We start from the raw sequence: 20,168 nt of genomic DNA, 5'->3' as shown, positions 1-20,168 counted from the left end.
ACCCATATCAGACCTCAAGGCAATAAAAAAAGTAGAAGATTTGAGAGCGGGTGTGGATTTTTGTTATCCTCTGTAAATTGCATAAGCATCCCAGATGTCCCGCTCTCAAGAGTGTGGACAGGTTTTCAAGTTTTTCATTTGTGGCGTTCATGTTGACTAATGTGAAAAATGTATCTGGCTGGTGCGAGGCCGGCAGCCACGCGGCCAATGTGAGTGATGGGAATGAATATGGAGTGAATGTGGAGTGAATGCGGAGTGAATGTGGTAGCAAGTTGCTCTGAAGCTCAGAGGAATTAACAGGCTTCACATTCCTCGTCAGACTGTGATGGCCTCGGCAAGGCTAGCAAGGCTAGAGAGAGAGAGAGAGAGAGAGAGAGAGAGAGAGAGAGAGAGAGAGAGAGAGAGAGAGAGAGAGAGATGAGTAGGGTTGTGATTAGATAAAATGAAACTTTATTGAGCCCTGTGGGGAAACTGCATAATTGCAGTAGCAAATAGCAATAGGATACATTAAAGAAAAACAGAATATAAAGAAAAATGGAGCAAATGAAGGGAATTAAGTGTAACTCTAACCAACAATTCCAACACATATTAAATCAAACCATAACACTGAAAAGTATCTTTAAATATTTTCAATTCACAGATTTAGATAACATGTACAGAACATGCAGATTTGCATATGTGTATTAGCTAATAACCCAACAATTCCAAATGGAGGAACCATTATGTACAGAAAAAGTGCAAGGGAGTATTTGCATCGTTGTCTATGATCAATCAATCAATCAACCTTTATTTATATAGCACATTTCATGCAAACAAGTGCAATGCAGTGCTTCACATTAACAAAAAATAAAAAGGAATACATAAAAAATTATATAAAAAATAAAATAATAATATATAATATATACAATAAATGTAATAATAGTGCAAGATAAAATTAAGACAAAATGAAATATAAAGAGCTAAAAGGAGCTAAAAAGAAGAAATCAATCAATCAATCAAAAATAGAAGAAAAAGCGAGTCTAAACAGGTACTTGCATTTAAAAATGTCTGTTTCTGAAAGCAGCCTCCCCATACGTTTTTGACCTGCATATAGGTAGAAGCAAAAGAGAGGAATCAGAGGACCTGAGTGTTCTTCCAATAACATATTTAGTGAGCATATTCTTAATATAAGTCTGTGAATGGATTTTAAAAACTATAAAAGGGGTCCAGAGCGAAGTGCGTTACAGTAGTAAAGACTGCTAGTGATGGGTGAGAAAAGGGCGTTAATATTTTTCAGGCGATAAAATGCAGTTGTAGTTACATTTCTGATATGTGCTTCAAAGCTTACGTCACTATCAAAGATAATCCTCAAGTTCTTAGCATGAGATTTAATGTTCTCTGTCAGTGACTTCAGTTCAGTAATCTAGTTCTCTCATGGTACCTCGGGCCCAATTACCAGAATTTCAGATCTATCTTCATCCATGCATTGATCTCTGAAAAACAGTTATTAAGGATATTCATAGGACACAGATCATCTGGCATGACTGAGATATACAGCTGTGTATCATCTGCATAGCAGTGGAAACTGATGCCATGTTTGCGAATGGAAGCATATAGTAGAAGTGGAATATATAGTGGAATTTTTTGCTTATCTTATATCTCATTATCTTTCATAGATTTTGTATATTTTCATATACATATTTTCTTTGCCTCAGTATGATCTAAAATATATATTGGCATTAATTAACAAATGTACCATTAAATGATACAATGCAATCAATCTGACATTGCATTAGTATCCAGCCAATGCTACGCCATTAGTCTCTTTTTATTTTTATTGTTATTTTGTGTTATTTTGCACACCTTTATAATGCTGTAACTCCTATTTTTACATACTTTTCATTCATGTGTTTCTACTAAACCTGTTCTTGAAACATTTTTGTATCGTGCCACAAATGCCACTTCATTGGGTCGATTCTAGACTGAACATCAGCTGAATCTTAAGTCCTCCTAAAGTGACAACATTAAAATGCACAAAGACCAGTGCTTCAACTGCGCGATTCAGGTGTAACGGTGCTAACAATTCATTGAAATGATATGTGAATTTAGCCTGTGAAGGAGAATGCATGGCGGCCTTGCAGCACTCCTTCCCTCTCTCCGCTTTAATTAAAGAGCAGCTCTTGTCCTTAACCCCACCCCTCTGTTTCACATGCCAATTAGCACAGCTTTATACCTTCGTATTTTTATTGGATAGCTGAATTAACTCTAACGTCTTTGTGAATAGAGGCATTTGTTTGTGTCCCTCAGGAGAGCGAAGGAGAAAGGAGAGATGAGTGTGTTTGAGTGAGTGTGAGAGAGAGAGAGAGAGAGAGAGAGAGAGAGAGCACCTCTCCACCCCTCTCTTGTCCATCATCACTCGAGTCAGAAGCCGATATTAATCTACAGCTGTCCGGCTCTCAGCTGAAACAAACACACACACACACACACTCACACACACGCACACACACACACACACACACACACACACACACACACACACACACACACACATTGTGGAGCTTCTGAGAAACAGAACATATGGCTGAATTGACACTTTATGTCTTTTGTTTGACTGTATGGTTTTGTTCCCCACTTTGCTTTTCTCAGCAGATCCTTCCCTCCCCTCCTCCCTCCCTCCCTCCCTCTCTATCTATCTATCTATCTATCTATCTATCTATCTATCTATCTATCTATCTATCTATCTATCTATCTATCTATCTATCTATCTATCTATCTATCTATTATTGCATCAGACTGTAGCTTGTTCCTTTTCTTTCGTGAGGGAAATATAACTTTGTTGCTGAACGCTTCACTTCTCATCTGACCTGAAGAAAATAGCCTTGGCCCTGAATCTCACCCTCTCTCTTTCCTCTTTTATCTTTCGTTACCTCTCTTGGTTTCTGGTAGCGATGTGATGCATTTTAAGTTTCCAGTTTGTTTGGAATAAATAGCAGAAGAACTGGGTAGTTAGCATGAGCAGTGATAGCCACCATGGCTGAACAGACAAAGAAGAGAGCGCCACCTACAGAAACTCAAACTGCATCAACAGAAAATCCAAGCTCCGCCCACACTGTTTGATTGACAGGTGATCTCTAGGAAGTGCAATGCAGGAACTCCGCGCTTCTTAGCTCCAAAGAAAAAAAAATTAAATAAAAAGAGACTAATGGCATAGCATTGGCTGAAACCTAATGCAATGCCAGATTGATTGTGTTGTATCATTTAATGGTACATTTGTTAATTAATGCCAATATATCTTTCGTGTGTCATCCTGATATGTATAATGCTGTGTGCTTGTTGGTATACTGTGTTTTCATTTTTCAAATAAATTTAATCATTATTGCTAAGCAGACACTTTAGGTGGTCATTGTAAATTTGAGCACTTATTTCCAACTGGAAGAGGAACTGTTCTTATTTCAACCAAGGTAAAAACAATAAAAAAAAGTCTTATACTTTTTTTTATTAGTGTAATAACAAATCAGTGGCTTTTTACTGGCTTTACAGGAGGGCAGAGCTTTGGTCATTAAGCCAGCAATGTGGTTTTGGTGTAGATCTCATCAAGAGGTTTAACTTTATATACAGTATACGTCTCTTTTATACATTTGGTGAGGAAATACACTTCAAACTGCACTATATACATATTTTGTGGACAAAAATGGCTCGATTTTGTTTGTTTTTTTGCAAAAGCTTAGAGGTGATTTCTCATCTCATACACAGAAAAATGACCTTGAGAAAGCTGCACTTAAATGTTTGAATTTTGAGGACTTCATTACCCAGAAATCCTGTAAGGTGACATTGGTAAACTGCACACAGCGCACGTGTTTCATAGCCTTGGCCGGTCTGTGCTGCTTTATACCAAAGCATACAAAAGGGACGAGAGAATCAAAAGGTCTGTCGTTGGTGAGTCCAGCTTTCTCTGGACGGAGTGTTCGCTCACTGCTGTTGAGGAGAGGAGTTTGTATTTTGCTCATTGGGTTCAATTTGTCACCTCCAGTAAATCTATGACGTTTCAATTACTGGGGATGAGACGCTCTTCTCTGTTGCAGCCACTTGTGATTTAAGCTGATAAGACAGCTGCATTTTTACATCAAAATCTTGCCTCGTGCAGCGTGAGCAAACAGTAGATTGGATTGTAAATGTGGTGGGAGGGTAGTATCACAACAGCCCAACAGTTACTTTCTAATATCAAACAATGCTTTAAAGGATAACGCTGGTGTTTTTTAATGCATTTCTTACCGTAAACAAATCCTATGAAAATAACAAAATCAACAATGCGTTTGCTCTACTCCCATTACTTTCTGACTTCCCACGTACCGTTTTTAGCCGTCAACCCGGAAGTCATTGGCTCCAATTGTAAGCTAAAAACCTTGAAATACAGCTCACAAAGACATAGTTTCAATTTTAAAAATCGCTAACTGTTACCACGAAAAGTCAGACTGTTGTAGTTATTACCAAATCAAATTCAAACAGGAACAAATTCTTCATTACGACAGGGACTATTTTCTGTGCTACGGAACTACTTTCCTGAGATGGAAAACGTGTTTACGGTCGGCTTATTAAGTTGTTTGAGGAAAAAGTCGGCCGGCCCGGTGCATCGCAATGATGAAATATGTTGCCCAGAGCAACGGCATGGCTCTTTGACGTGTTTCATTTCATCATTTTTTAATACAATGGAGTTCTATGGCTGCTGGGACATGGCTTTATTGGGCATCGGCTACATGGACGAGACTTGTTAGCAAAACAAATTCATTGTTGATTTTGTTATTTTCATAGGATTTGTTGACGGTAAGAAATGAATTAAAAAACACCAGCCTTATCCTTTAATTATAGATAAGAATGGCGTGACGTTTCAAATGGGCCGCGCCTACAAAGTGCGGTACCCTATTCAATTTCTATGAGCAAAACAATAAATAGACATTTTCTGTGGTTGCTTTTTCTGTGTTCTAATATAATGTATGTGAAATGTATATAGTGTTGTTACTTTGCCTTAACCTTTTCACGTCTGTCAAACAACTGCATGACCATTAGAACTGAATTATCTTCAAGTCGTGAAATGCTAACAAGCTAGTAAACTTCCGAGCAAACTTCTGTTCAAGAGAGGAGTCATGTTAGCATTTCGACACGTCAAGAAAAAACATTTTAATGATCGTAACAGCCATGAAAAGGTAATGACAAATTATTTACACCCTATACATTTTACATAAATTATTAGAACACAGACAAAGCAACCACAGAAAATGTTGATTTATTGTTTTGCTCATAGAAATTTCTTTCGCACTTGTATCGCACTTGTAGCCCTTTTGCCGCGTCTCCGCCATTCTGTTCAGTAGTAAAGCTATATCATAACCTTTTTTTTGGCATTTCATAGGTTCAAATTGCCCTCCTTCCAAAAAAACCATGGTGTAGCTTTCAGCCATTGCTTCCAAATAATGCGACACAGCACCCAGTGAGAAGACAGTCAAGTTGTCTTTGAGCCAGATAGTGCCATCACTTTATAGTAACAGGCAGACAGCAAATACATACAAAGACTTTACATCGGAGCGGGATCGACAGAAACAATACTTTAGGCAATATATTAATATATTCACATAGAATACAGCATGCTGTGACTGTTCCATTGACTTACAGTATGTACCTGGGAGAAATGAAAATATTTTACGTTCAAATTTCACAGAAATGGCAGGCTGTAGCGACAGTGGTGTAGAGAGCTGACATACATATACACTTTTGTATTGCTATACTTGTGAGGACCTTCACTGACTTCATTAATTCCCTAACCTAATTCTTATCTCTATCCTAAAGACAAATCCTAATCCTTAACTGTCTCCCTAAAGGAAAACTGGATTTGCCTCATCTTTCTGTCCTTGTGAGGAAATTTGGTCCTTATAAGTATAGAAATACATGAACACACACACACACACACACACAAATTACTCTTTGACTGTGTCTGTGCCTCCACCCCTGCTCCCCCCCCCCACCTCATATCAGACCAGTTGTCCCAGTAGGTCAGAATCCAGTTCGCACTAAATGCTCCTTTTATGAAGTCCACAGGCCTGGCTCAAACACTTTACAGCGGGACCGTGTGTGCGTGTGTGTGTGTGTGTGTGTGTGTGTGTGTGTGTGTGTGTGCGTGTGTGTGTGTGTGTGTGCGTGTGTGTGTGTGTTCAGTGAGTTGAAGAGCAGTTGTCGTTGACAGCTGCAGGGGAATAGAGAGAGAAAGAGTCAAGTGGCTTCAAATAGCCGCCGTTCTCCTCATTCATCTAACAAGAGATCCCTCCTCTCTCTCTCTCTCTCTCTCTCTCTCTCTCTCTTTCTCTCTCTCTCGTCCACCAAAAGGAACAACAGCCATTGGTGTGTAGTGAACATTTCTCAACGCTGTTTCTGTTCGTTCATTCGTTTTTTTGACATATTAATGGTGATGCTTTTTTTTTTTTTCAATGTCTGCTTTCACCATAAAATCAAGTCCAGTTTCATAAATGTCCAGAATAAAGGAGCTTAGCTCAGTCCAGTCCACTCTGTGGGGAAATGTGTAGTGTTGTAATGTGTTGTGCTCAGCATGGCGTTACTGCTGAGGTGGATGTACTGTCATTAAAAACTCCATCCTGTTTTATATTAGTGGTAGGCTGAAGGCTCTGTATGCCTGGATCTGGCCCAGCAAACACTTTGCCGTTGAATAGATGTTGATCGGACTCAGCATGGACACAGCAAACGGTCGTCATTCAAACTTTTGAGATGATAAACTTAGCAAACTGTCTACTGCAGTAGTTTTCAGTTAGGTACTATTGTGGCCCAAGACTCCGAACCGAACGCCACAGCTTTTGGTCAATTAAATTCAAATTTCTTAGTGAACAGCTAAGCCTATCTTTATTACTTAGACAGTTCTTCTCTTTTTCTGGCTCACCTCCAGCACCTTAGTTTAATCTAGTGAGTCGGGCACCAAAATTAAGTCATACCTAGCAAACATTTTGAATACATGTTGATACGACATTGAAAACCTATGTAAATATAGTGCCAAAATGAAATGACGTCCGTGGTCGTCCATAGCTGCTACCTGCATTTTTATACATAAATATCTTTCTGATATCAGTTCAAAACAGTTTCCAAAGCTGTTTCAATATGATTTTTTACTGTGCCATAATATCAAAATGTTTGGGTTGATGTTGAACCTGCGCCTCATGTAAACCGAAGGGCTTGGACTCCTCCTGCACGTCGCCGTCTGTCAAATGCCTCCTCAACACCAACACCTCCTTTTTTCCAGCCACTTCTCCCAGCGTGTGTTGCCCAGTTGTCCCAGCGAGGCGAGTCCTGCCAAGTCCTTCAAGCTCTTTGTCTCTGGAGGCTGACAGGACATGTGTCTCCGTCTGTCCGTCTGTCCCCCAGGCTTTCACAGTTGAGGAGTGTTGTCCCTGCCTGTCAAGGAAGCACAAAGAGTCTTGTCTTTGTCCGCATCGCTCGGCCTACTCTCTTCTCTCTGCGAGGCCGCAGTCTTTCCGCACTCACTTTATATCCACAGTGTTGGCCGTTCAGCTCAGCAGGGCTGCGTTACCGCCGCACAGTCCGCCGTAACGCCGAGCTGCAAGTAGACCAGAAGCCGTTAACGGCACAGAACCACCGTCTGCCTGTTCGTCCATGTGCGGATCTATCAGTGTCTCATCCCATACAGCAGAACAACAGATTTAGAGCGGGAGAGGAAGAGGCGACAGAGTGGCCAGCTGAAGGAGGAGAGAAGGGGAAGAGTCTCAGCGGTCTCTAAAACCAGTACAAATCCTTGCTCTTATCCTGCGCCTGCAGACCTGAGAGCGGAGGAAAGAAAGGAAGAAAAAAGGAGAGGCAGCGGAAGGGGAGAAGAACGAGAAAAAGGGAGATTAGGAAAAGAGCGGTAAATGTCTTGTTGATAAAAGCAAGAGGAAAGGCCCGAGGCAGGGAAGGGATGAAAGCAAAGCAGCAATGGAAAAGGAAGTTGACAGCTGATGTTTAGGCACTGATTGACAGTCAGTTTGTTGGTTTAAGCCACTTGTGGTAAGCTGATCTGAGGCAGGGAAATAGATCTTCATTTAAATCTGATTTCCATACTCTAAAGCATTGTTTCTTATTGTAAAATTGTCTTGCTTTGTACTGTATGGTCTCATTTTGACAGGCATCCCCATCTCCAGTGCTGCTTATATTCAAATAGTCTGAAATAAAGAATTATAGAGGAAGAGAAGGCTATCTGATGGGCTTTCAGCTTTGTGGGTTTATACATTCGACCAGCGTTTCTCAGCCATGTGCCAGAATGTGCAGGTTGTCATTCCAACCAAACACTAAAACTAATCTGACTCCAGTAACTTTAGCTAAGCATGATGGACTTATCTGTGCTCTTTGCTGTAATTGACCTTCTCTGGTGTTCATACAGTTAAGAACACATGTAGAAATAGCTGAATATGAGCGACATCCACCAACATCTCCTTATACCCATAATATGTTTTGGGATCGTTTCCTGTAGTTGGTTTGGATTACGTTCTCACTCCTAATGAAACGCATCACATTTCAGTTTGAATGTCATTGTTCTTACCTGGCCAAATGAACCAAACTGAAGGAGGATATGCTTCAGAGTTCAAATAAATCACTCCAAATATGCTTGGTGTGAACGCGCCTCAAATATTTGCTCAGTGAGGAAATAGAGACGCTTAGTTTTGTCTGGTTACTTCTGGTTGGATTCACGACTCACTAGATTAACACCAGAAAGGTGCTGCAGGTGAGAAACAGCCATGAAAAGAGAGGAAATGCCTAGACAGACTTAGCTATTAACTAATACATTTAGAAGCTGTAGTGTTTGGTTGGAATGAAAAGCTGCAGACTCTTGGGTCACGATAGCAAATGATTAAGAACCGCTGCAGTAGGCAATACGCTAAGTTTGTCATAAGTTTGCATGACGACCGTTACCTGTGTCCATGTTGAGTCCGATCTCAGCTCCAGCTCCGGTGAAGGCACCGCTCCAGGCCGACCCAGCCCCTGATTCCCCCTTCCCCCCTAGGTCACAGGGCGAGGCGCTGGGCCCCGGTACCGAGCTGCCGGGAGCCAACCGGTGGTGCGGCCTCACCGACGGCACGAGCAGCGAGCCGTAGCGCGGGTCGAACGCCGCGCCGTACACCTCGTGCACCCCCGGGCGCGGGTAGGCCGAGCCCTGGGTGCCTATCGCGCCCCCTAGCGAGTACGGGTGGTGGTGGTGATGGTGGTGGTGGTGGGAGGGGTGCCAGGCATCGGGACTGGGCTGGTGGAGGTGGCTGTGCAGGGAGGCGGAGGAGTAAGGGTCCCCGGGGAAGGAGAGCTCTGAGTGGGGAGCCGACAGAGCGCTGCCCAAGGTGGAGGAGACCGATGGCTGGTAGGAGCTGTTCCAGAACGAAGGAGGGAAACTTCTCTGGCTCATAGGGAATGATCCATCTGCAAGGATAGAAATGGACAATACATATGAATACCGTGATTTTTTCAATGTCTGCTTAAAGGGGCATTAAGTAATCTATGACCTTTTTCAACCTCTATTTGTGACCAGTGGGAATTGCAACCACATTTATAGAACTTATTTCCTCCTACAAACAAACAATAAAGTTACATTTGCACACTAGAGAGGGGTAAGCTAGCTAATTAGAGCAGAGATCCAACAGATCTTACCCATATCTAGAGATAGTGAAGAGGGAATATATCACCCTGCTAAATATTGGAATAATAATACTGCTTTGGCATTTGCTTTTTCTGGCTTGGGAACAAGGCTTTTTAGCCTGAATAGCACGGGGGGATTCAAGGGATTGGGAGTGTCTTGAAACTCCAATTGGTTGGGAGTTGGATATAGAGTATGGACCAGAAAGTGTGTTTTGAAAGACAGAAATCTCAGCACCTGGTCAGCACCTGGTCAATGTTGAGGCATTGGTATTGATCAACAATCCTATCAACGCTCCACAGATGGTCATTTGATGTTAACAGGGCAGTAAAAGCTTTACTTATTGCCCCTTTAATTCCGGTTGGGCTCACATCTCTCTAGATTAAACTAAGGTGCTGGAGGTGAGAAGAGAAAGATTCCTGAAAATAAAACCGTCTATGTAATAAAGATTAGCAAAATGCTTGGCAATAAACTAAAAAAATGACGTTGATCCAAACGTGTGGAAGTCTTTCTTTTCATCCTTTCATTTTCATGTTTCTTTTACATAGCCTTTTTAAAACTTCAATGGGGACACCGCTGAATTTCAGCATCTGTGCTTGTTGAGCCTTTGCCCTAAGACTGATAAGTGAGAATGGATATGACAATATCCAGAAAAATAGCTAGGAAATACTTAGATATTCCTATGTCCAGACAAATTAATGAAATAAAGCCAAATGACTGAAAATTGGTGCAAAATTGTCAAACATAGGCTATAGCCTACAATTAGTGAAATGAATTGCTCAGAAAACGGGCCTATTTCTCAATATTTTACTCCTGCAATCCTTTCATTCCAACAGAGTGCGTTGTTATGATTTTTGTCGTGCGTTATTTATACTAATTCATCATTGCCTTCCACTTTGTTTGACTTCATGATTCCATCAAACACAAGGCCGAGAGGGAAGGACTGCCAACTGAACCTGAAACAAAACACACTTTGAGTCTCTGCTCTGTTCAGACTGCTAAAAACATTTTTTTTCAACAGTGTTTATATACTTACAAGTGAAAGCCCACAATAACAAACCAAGAGGTGGCATGCAAAAACTCCACTGATGATGGAGGAACAGATTTACATCAGCCGATAGTTAGACCGATAGAATATATCAGATACTCGGTAGTCAGCGTCGTCCACCTCTGATTTGATGGATATGATGCAGTTTGATTGATTATATATTTCCCCAAGGGGATTAATAAAGTGCTATCTTATCTTATATTTATTGTAGGATTGATCAATGCTACACTGGTTGTCTATGGGAAGAATTTAACCGGAACTGATTCTAATATGACATTTTAATCAGATGCCATACAAGTATAAACAAATATATCAGTATTAGTATTAGTATTAGTATCCAGGCTTTCAGTGGAGAGTTTTAGTGTCCCATGATGATCTAAATGCTGTTTCAGGGGCTTTCCCACCCTCACAAGAATACAATTCCGGGGGAAACACACTGAATACTGGTCATTTTTTTGCATGAAAATGGTCAATTTTAAAAAAGCTTCAATCCAAATCGGCCTTCAAAAACTCATATCGGTTGAACCCTAATGCAACTGGTCAGGATTTTCACATTTTAGTGAAGTGGGTAGACTCAATTTGAAAGCCCCCCTTGTTTGCATGAAGATAATGGATGAAAGTGTGGAGCTCTGTGGTAGAATAAAGCAAAGATATTGGACAGCTTCAATCCCGCAATATTGGTATCCGCTTTAAAAAAAAACCCAAAACAGCTGGAGCCTAATTTACATAAAATAAATATATGGCATACTGAGCACACACTCTCACACACACACACACACATCAGAATATCCCCTACCACTGAATAGGCGTGGTGGGTCAGAATCTTTAGAGGCTTTTTAGAGGCTTTTCCACAAAAAAGTATTTTGGGGCGAAAAGACTGACACACACACACACACACACACACACACACACACCACACACACACACACACACACACACCTCTCGTGGCCTTGTTGCTGGTGGAGGCGGGGTACGCGGCGGGCTGGCTGAGGGCTCGGCTGAAGTGTTCGTCCACCACGGCGCTGATGTCGCCCTGGAAGTAGGTGAACAGGACGCAGCGGGAGCTCAGGTACTCGGCACCAGGCGGCGGCTCCTTGTCCTCCTCTTTGATGGCCGGGGGGCCGGGGGGGCCGAGCCGGCTGCTGCTCTCCTGGGGGTCTTGCATTTTAGAATAAAAGGCCAGTTTCTAGAAGAAGTCAGAAGTATGGTTGGCACAGAAGTGGAGTATATATATCTTTTAGTAGCACTTTTTTAGTTCATATGAAATCTCATGACCTTTGACCCTTAGGATAGTACAGATATGGGGATGTAGTGGAGGGTAAACCCAGCAAAACTCTAAACCCAGCTTTACATTTGCAGGATAGAGTTTATCACCTTTTAAAGCTGATGCAAATCTTTATACTGTAAAATTCATATTACACATCAGTAGTTCTCAACGTGGGCTCCGGGGACCACCAGGGGTCCTTGAGGGGGTTCCAGGGGGTCCCCAGCAAATTGATGATAAACTTTACCATTATTTCATTTACAAGAAGTTAACACAATGAGAGAATGTAGAAGAACAACTGTTTTGATCATAGTTTCACTGTTATCTCTCTACCTACAATACAGATACAGTCATGGAATTCTGGACAAAATCATATCCAACCAAGGGCGGATATTTCATTTCACTGTTGGGGGGGACAATAAACAGAAAAATTTCTCAAGAGCAATTCCTGAAGGGGACACCAGACCTCCTGCCTCCATACACATACATGCATTAGGAGACGCGGCTGCTCCGTACCAACACGTTGACGCACAAGATTCAACCGCGAGGTAATGGAGCGAACAAAATGTAGTCTAGGTTACAATTGTGAATGTGTTTTATTCTATTGAGTGGTAGAAGTAAAGAAAAATGTCTGACACATCCTTTGTTTTAAGCTAACCTTTGCGAAGCAGCTACTTACTGGAGGTCAGCCACCACTGACACACTTCCAGAAATTGTTCCACAGACGCTCGTACCGAGGGCTAATGTGTGTGTGTGGGGGTTCGGGGAGGCAGGTAGGCAGTGGACCAAACCACTGTGAGGCATATGAGGGGGGGGGGCGGGCGGGCAGACGCAATCTTTAGAAACTTAAAAACGCATTGTTTTGTGTCTATAATTAGCACAAGTGCTTTCAATGCATATTATTATATTATTTAAAATTATATAGTTATGTTTACAATGATATATTGAGGGGGACAACTCTCTGTTTTTCCCAGGAAGGGGGGGTCCGGACCCCCCTGTCCCCCCCGTAATTTCCGCCCATGTATCCAACAATAAAAATATTCTCAGATTTGGGTCTGAGAAACAAAATCTCATCAAATGTGGGTCTGTGGCTCTAATGTGGACTAAATTAGGGGTCCTTGATATGAAAAAGGTTGAGAATCACTGTTATACATCATTGTAAGACGTATAATACTGATTGAAGTTATATAAGGATATAGTCTTTAAAGGAAAAAAAAACATAAATTAATACTTTTCTGAAAATATGGCTGTTTTTTGTTTATATTGGTGGTTGTTTGCCTTATGGTAGTTTACCCTCCTTTTAATTGAACACTGCATCACTGTATATACAGATATACACACACACACACTGTCATGTTCCAACCTGTTTCCTATCTATCACTTTTGCACCAGAAAATTATTCATTATTTAAATTATTGTTATCCTTATTATTAGTTGAATAGAAAATAAAGGAGCTAGGCATATTTTAAATCACTTCAAATTCTCTGATCAAAGTTGAGCCCAAACAGTTTTAAAGTTGTATTTTTTATAGAAATGACTGAAATCCAGATTTAACAAATGGATCCTGTTGATCATATATATTGTCAATAAATATTGATAATAGGCTATATATTGTCAAATTGTGGAGCAGTGTAATGTAGGCGCTGGCTGATCCACAGGTTGTTGAGGTGACAGTGTGTTTTGGCACTATGTGAAATATGTCTGGATGTTGACTGAGAGGTTTTAAGAGAGTGAAAAGGCACTTTAACGAAAACCCGCAGTCCGACTGTTTCACAGGCATCAATTTCACTTCACAGAAATGAATGTGAAAGTAATATTACAAATTAATATGAACATGCGGATCTGGGAACCGCCCATGCAATAATCAGGTTGTAAAACTCTACTTGATATGAACAGGTCAAGGTAAACCCAATTACTCTGAAATGATTGGCTTCACACATTAATTTCAGCGTGGTAAAATTAGAGCGCGGAGATAAAATGAGTGTAATTCTGTCATTATTATTATTATTATTGTTAGACTATTTCTGGCCGTAAATCACTAGTTCTGGAAAAATACACTATGACAATCAGTTAAAAAGCATCCATAAAAATCGTGAAAGTCAAATATTGTAGCACTATGCTTATGAAATATATTGAATATCAAATCAGTTTCGGCTTGATTGAGGCTCATATGACTTGCTTATGAAGAAAAGTATAATATAGTATTCATAGCCTACTAATACATTTGATATTGTTTTCAGTACGCATTCAACACGCATTTTTTTTTTACTTTCCTCTAATTCACTTTGGACAGATGACCTGGGGAAAAAAACATCAATTTCTATATTTAGTCTGGAGAAACTCATGTATCTGAATATGAATATTCAACCAGCGGGCTGCAGAAACAGAAGAAAGTTTTCTATACTCTATATGGTAGCGTATGGGCTCCGGGAAATGAATAATTCCTTATGATTTACACATAATAAAGTTGTATATATATAATCCGTGGTAGTAGAGGTGATTAACATTTTTTTTTTATAGATTTATAATCTATATGTGCTGGTTGTACAGGCTAATTCATAAAGTTTTATACATATTTATAGATAGACTACATAGCTAATAAGGGCTACAGGAACTAAATTATAAAGTTTTATACATATATATAAACCGTAACAGTTGATTAATAAAGTTTTATGTAGTGGGTGATAAGGTCTGTAGGAAGCTGATTAAGTTCTATAGATATTGCTAGATATATAATCCATACCTGGTGGCGATATGGGGCTGTAGGCAGCGGATTAATAAAGTTTTCTAGATATTTCGAGATGTGGATATAGTCCGTACCTGGTGGTGATAGGGGCTGTAGGAGCTGAAATAAGGCTGAGGACCAAACACTTGGTACATCACATCCAGGCAGCTCATGGCGGAGAATCACGGAGAGCAACCAAGCTTCATTGAGGAAAGCAGCGCTGTTGGAACGGGAGAAGAAAGAGTAATCCCGGGGTGAAAAAGTGACCAGTTGACTGCCGGAGAGCCTCCCCGCTGCGCTCAGCTGCGCTCTTTAGGCACCGGACAGCAGCGGACCCGAAGTGACGCCCCCAGCCCCCCTACCCACCCCACCCCGCGAGCCTGACGCCTCCCCTCCGGCCAATCAGAGGCCGAGCTCCACCTCCGCGTTAATGGGCTTTTAATTACTGGACATATGGATCATCATAACATCTGATTTTAGACTTGTGCAGGATTTGCACGTAGTGTACACTGTGAAGCTGTCCGCTTCCTTCATATTCTCATATCCTTCCCAGGTGTTATGCATACTGTATATGAATGTTTCTGACCAACTTGTAAAATTTCAAATGGATTGAGTATTATATCATGATTTTGCAGTCAGTTTAACTTTTTGTGCAAATAATAATAATAGGTTAATAATAGTTTACTCCATGAGAAGTTTGTATAAGCCCAGTTCACTGAAGTAGTGATATACATGTATACATTATATTGGCTGTTAGTGCCTTAGGTTGGACTGACAAGGATTTGTCAAGAGCAATACAGACACTGATACTATAGCATTGAAGCTGCTGATAAAAGCAATATTTTGCACTGATATTAAGTATCTTTAAATTTGACAATTTTTGAGCATTTGGGTATTCAGTGTTTCCCCACAGAAAGGTGCAAAGCTTCTGAAACAGCGTTTAGACCATCATGGGACACTAAAACTCTCCATTGAAACCCAGGAGGATAATAATAAGAACAGCATATTCATGCATACTTGTGTGTAATCAGATCAAAATGTCTCAGAATCAGTTCACGTTAAGGGCTTCCCATAGACAACCAGTGCAGTACTCATCAATTCTACAATAAATATGGAATCAATCAAACTGCATCATATCCATATCAGAGGTGGATGAATATGTAATTACACTGGGTGAAAACTTTACATTTGCATTGTTTGCAAAACCTGGAAAAACCTTGGTTTTCATTGACAGATCTTCCTCTTCAAAAATCTCTACCTATATAGTCATGATTAATATCCTCAAAAAATTAACGATGTGGTTTTAAAGTCACAAGGAAACAGCATTTCGATTTCAATGATGGGAGGGTGGAACAGGGATTGTTCAAAAATCTGTGATGCTTTATCGGTTGGGATTTTTATGTACACCTACTGGTAGACATGAGGTAATCACTAAAAATACAGTTTTCCTGGAAGTAAAAGTAATGAGATTCTGATATAAAAATACAAGAAAAAAATTGGCATTTATTGTTAAACAGGTGTACATTATGATATGGAGAATTAGCTACAAGGTGAACATGTTATTGTGACTTTAACAATGAGTGCAGCTATTAATGCTAGTGCTAGTTCATAATCAGAAAATTATTTATTCTTTTTCTATCTTGATAATTTACTACTTTCTATCTTTATAATTGACATTATAAAGATTTAACTGATCAGTGGCCATTACAAGCAATGCTGATGAATTGATGCTAAAATTCACTGTTCTTCTTCTTTAATGCGGAGTGTAGACGTCAGATGGGCTGATGGGCACTTAGTGCTAATTGAGTGAGTAAACAGATCAAACCGACCAATGAGAGGAATGCAATACTATGAACTCCCACAATCCCTCAGTGGCCTGCCAGATTCTAGATGTCAAGGGTCAAATAGTTTGCTCCCAATCTGGTGCCATTACTAGAAGTCAGGGGTCACTAGCAATTTACCCACCAATTATCATGCTACAGTATAGTAACAATTAAGAAAAAGTAAAAATTTTAATTTCACTCAATGTGTTCAAAGCGGACAGCTTCACAGTGTACACGACGTGCAAATCCCGCACAAATCTAAAATCAGATGTTATGATGATCCATGTGTCCAGTAATTAAAAGCCCATTAACGCAGAGGTGGAGCTCGGCCTCTGATTGGCCGGAGGGGAGGCATCAGGCTCCCGGGGTGGGGGGGTTGGGGGGCTGGGGGTGTCACTTCGGGTCCGCCGCTGTCCAGTGCGGACAGCGGCAAAACAGCAGCAAAACCAGGTTCCTTGAGTAACCAGGTTAAGAAGGGAGTTCTCCATGTATTTAAACGTAGCCACTATGTTATCAGCATGAATTTAATGATCTGTTGTACCAGTTTTGTCATTCCGGCACTTTGCTGTCCTTTCGGCTGTTTGTTCTCTTTGTTTACTGGGACCCTTCCAGCAACCAGCATACCTGTTCCCCACCACAAGTGGTGTAGAGAAGCTGTTAAAACCCAAAATATCTCCCATTGAAGTGGAGCTCAGCTCATCTCATAGGCACTATTCAACGATCGGCCTTTCAGCGTTGTGGAAGTGGAACCCCCAAGGTTTGATTTGGAATTCAACCAGGAATGTTTGGCATCCTCTCTCCTGTCGCGCGCAGGTTTGGTGGATCTGAGCGAAGGTTTCTCCCTACAGTCAAGGAATTGGACGTCCAACGCACTTCACATGACAGTTCACAATAACAGGGACAACCACTAGATAGCAAGGCTATTGTAACAGCGTTTGGTGATGGTTGGTGTTGAAGTGAGGTTAAGTCACCTGGAATAGGAAATACCTCTTGAAGGCATATTAGAGTTCAATTCAAGATATTTCCTCTTCCAGTTGAGTTAACCTCTCTTCAACATGGAAATATCAGCAAACGCTGTTACAATAGTCTTGCTATCTAGTGGTTGTCCCTGCTATGACTTGTTGGCCTTCTCTTACAACCCCCAAATCTACTGGCCTCTCTGGCGATAACCCTATTTTTTGGCTTTCTGAGGTGGCAGGGCTGCAATTTTATTTAAGTTTGGAGAAAAAGTTTGGGAAAAATACCATCCAAATTCAAAAGGGAAAACACGTTTGCTCCCAAATTCTGTGACAGGATTTTTTGGAAAGCTTGTCCAGATGCAGTTGGTCGTCCAGATCTTCTCAATGGAAGTGGTGGTAGGTTCACAACAGCTGCAAGATTTGTATTCTATTTTCCAATCAAAACATCCTTCACTCTCCAAGCCAGCCCCTAACACAGCCTTTATGGTAAAACAGGACATGAACTGAAACGTAATAGTATAGTTTGTGACAGCTTTACAGTCCCTCCAGGATTTTGTGAAGGTTTTTTGTGTTTTTTGTTATCGCAACCTGCAAATTATATTTTGCAGTACATTTGCAGTAATTAGTAAAACTTGCAAGCCAAGGGGGAAAAAATGGCACTATAGTGTCACTATAGACATACAAAAATAGGATTTCTATAACTGCCTCCGGCTAAGAAAATGTCATAGCCTATACTGTATACTAGAAACTGCTTGAAATAGCCTACTTTAGTGCTTATGCTTTTTATTTTCTGAACAGGAAAGAAATATATATTTTCCACAGGAACAGCTTTGCAGTTGCGTCACAAATCTCCTAGCAAAACCGGGTCTGGCTCCATAATAGAGGTCCATTGAAAAATTGGCTGTAAAATAAATAAATAAATAAATAAATAAATAAATTGTAAATATATAGCCTAACAACCGGGCAAGAAAAAGAGAGGCTACTAGAAAAAGATTGTGGTGTCGCTCTATCCAGTAACATTATAGGTAAAAGTGAAGTAAAAGCCTGATTGTAGATTGTTTCCAAATTTAGGTTACTGACCCAGACTTGTCTTTATTCCTTGTCTCTACTGCAAAATACTCAGTAGTAGAGTTGTAGCTAGTGGTAGAGTCAGCTCAGTTAACCTGAACAAACTGTTAGCTAGTTAACTAGCCAGCAGGCTATTTAGCAAAGCAACCAATGTTAATATTTACATGTTAATGCTAACATGCAATTAGCCACTACTAATGCTGACTTCTACTAGAAACATTCGCTAGTGGGCCTATCAGATGTGTTTAATACAAGACAGTGATAGCTGACCAAATACTACTGTTAGCTAGCTTACAAGCTGACATCATCTAAACACAAAATCAATCAGATGTATCCGTGATGAAATTAGCAGTTCCCAGTGAAAAACAGCACAGAAATTAACTGTGTTTATTGAATTCTGCTGAGACGACAAGTTGTAAGGTTAGAAATGCAACCAGCCCTTCACAGCCAATGTTGCCCAGGTGCTGAGTGCCTACTCACTACCAAGCGGCCAAAACCACGGGTGAATTTTGAAGCCAATAAGGAAGTGGTGGCATGCGGTGATTCCTCTAACGTCCGCTTGGGCCTGGCTCCAAAAAGACTCCAAATCCCGCCCAACTCCATGCAAGTCAATGGGTCCACACCCCCATCTCTCACTCAAAATATAAAGTCAATACATTTTTTCGACAAGAAGTTATGGCCTCAGTAGCTAATTTCACTGCTTCTAATGTGTGTTAGTGATGGGAATTACGGCTCTTTGATGGGACCCGGATCTTATGGCTCCGTTCCTTTCCGAGAACCGTTCAAAAGAACGGCTCATCGTTCTTTTTTCTTTTTTCTTTTTTTTAGGGGGCGGGGGTTACTAGGTTTATCTGCGAAATAATCACTAGGATAATGATAGGGTAAGATTTGGATCAGATTCAAATTTAGACATCCCACCAATATAATTTCATTTCGTATGTGTGAACTAGGTTTAGCAGCACTAAATTACTCGTATTGCCAGACCTAATATTAGAAAACTTTTTATTGGCACAATAAAAAAAACAAGTATAATGAACTTTTGTGCAAAACAGATTTTAGTGCAAATCAGATAGATAAACAATTATCTGAAAAACATTTCATATGAGAACATTTTTAAGAATAAATAGTAAGACAACTTATCAAAATAATAATACTTTGTGCAAAAGGCCCATACTACAGCCAACTTCTGCACAACATTTCAATATTATAAAAATAGAGAAAAATAAAATAAAATAGAGCAAAATATACAGATACTACTAGTATAAACCCTGCAATGGACTAGTGAACTGTCCTGGGGTGTGTACACCTGAGCTGCTTTGACAAAAACAGGAGATGAGCTCCTGGCCTATGAGCCACATCAGCTCAAACAAGGCTTACTTGCTTGTAAACAATAACATAATAATACTCACAGGTGTGTGAATTGACCTGGATATGAAGCGTCCGTAGCACAAAATAATATAACGTTAGTTTCTAAAGAGATAAGACGGAGCCCTCTCCTCTCCTCCTCTCTTCTCCTCTCCTCTCTCCTCTCGTAAAAAAAAAAAATTCATATTTCAGCGCCTTGCGAGGCAGCTGGATTCGCGAGATCACGATCACGCGAGACCATCTGGCGTGTCAGGTTAAGTGGATTTA

General features: G+C 40.5%; 1 protein-coding gene across 1 annotated transcript; it reads right to left on the bottom strand.

The window, feature by feature from the left end:
- Positions 1 to 7,764: 7,764 nt before the first annotated feature.
- vgll2a (vestigial-like family member 2a) lies at positions 7,765 to 14,859 on the bottom strand. The gene is made up of 4 exons (XM_071906859.1): positions 14,782 to 14,859; positions 11,637 to 11,883; positions 8,938 to 9,435; positions 7,765 to 7,808 (listed from the first exon to the last, which is right to left on the bottom strand). The coding sequence occupies exons 1-4, from the start codon at positions 14,857 to 14,859 to the stop codon at positions 7,765 to 7,767; spliced, it is 867 nt and encodes a 288-aa protein (XP_071762960.1).
- Between the last annotated feature and the right edge of the window lie 5,309 nt (positions 14,860 to 20,168).

This window comes from Centroberyx gerrardi, chromosome 18 (genome assembly GCF_048128805.1).
Source record: "Centroberyx gerrardi isolate f3 chromosome 18, fCenGer3.hap1.cur.20231027, whole genome shotgun sequence".
NCBI classification, from domain to species: domain Eukaryota; kingdom Metazoa; phylum Chordata; class Actinopteri; order Beryciformes; family Berycidae; genus Centroberyx; species Centroberyx gerrardi.
This window is presented reverse-complemented; position numbering and strand designations above follow the sequence as displayed.

Coding starts and splice junctions, on each gene's coding strand:
- vgll2a (XM_071906859.1), bottom strand. CDS start 14,859: ATGAGCTGCCTGGATGTGATGTACCAAGTGTTTGGTCCTCAGCCTTAT. Junction 11,884..14,781: donor ACAGCCCCTATCACCACCAG/GTACGGACTATA, acceptor GACTTCTTCTAG/AAACTGGCCTTTTATTCTAA. Junction 7,809..8,937: donor CGGACTCAACATGGACACAG/GTAACGGTCGTC, acceptor CTCCGCTCTCAG/GTCTGCAGGCGCAGGATAAG.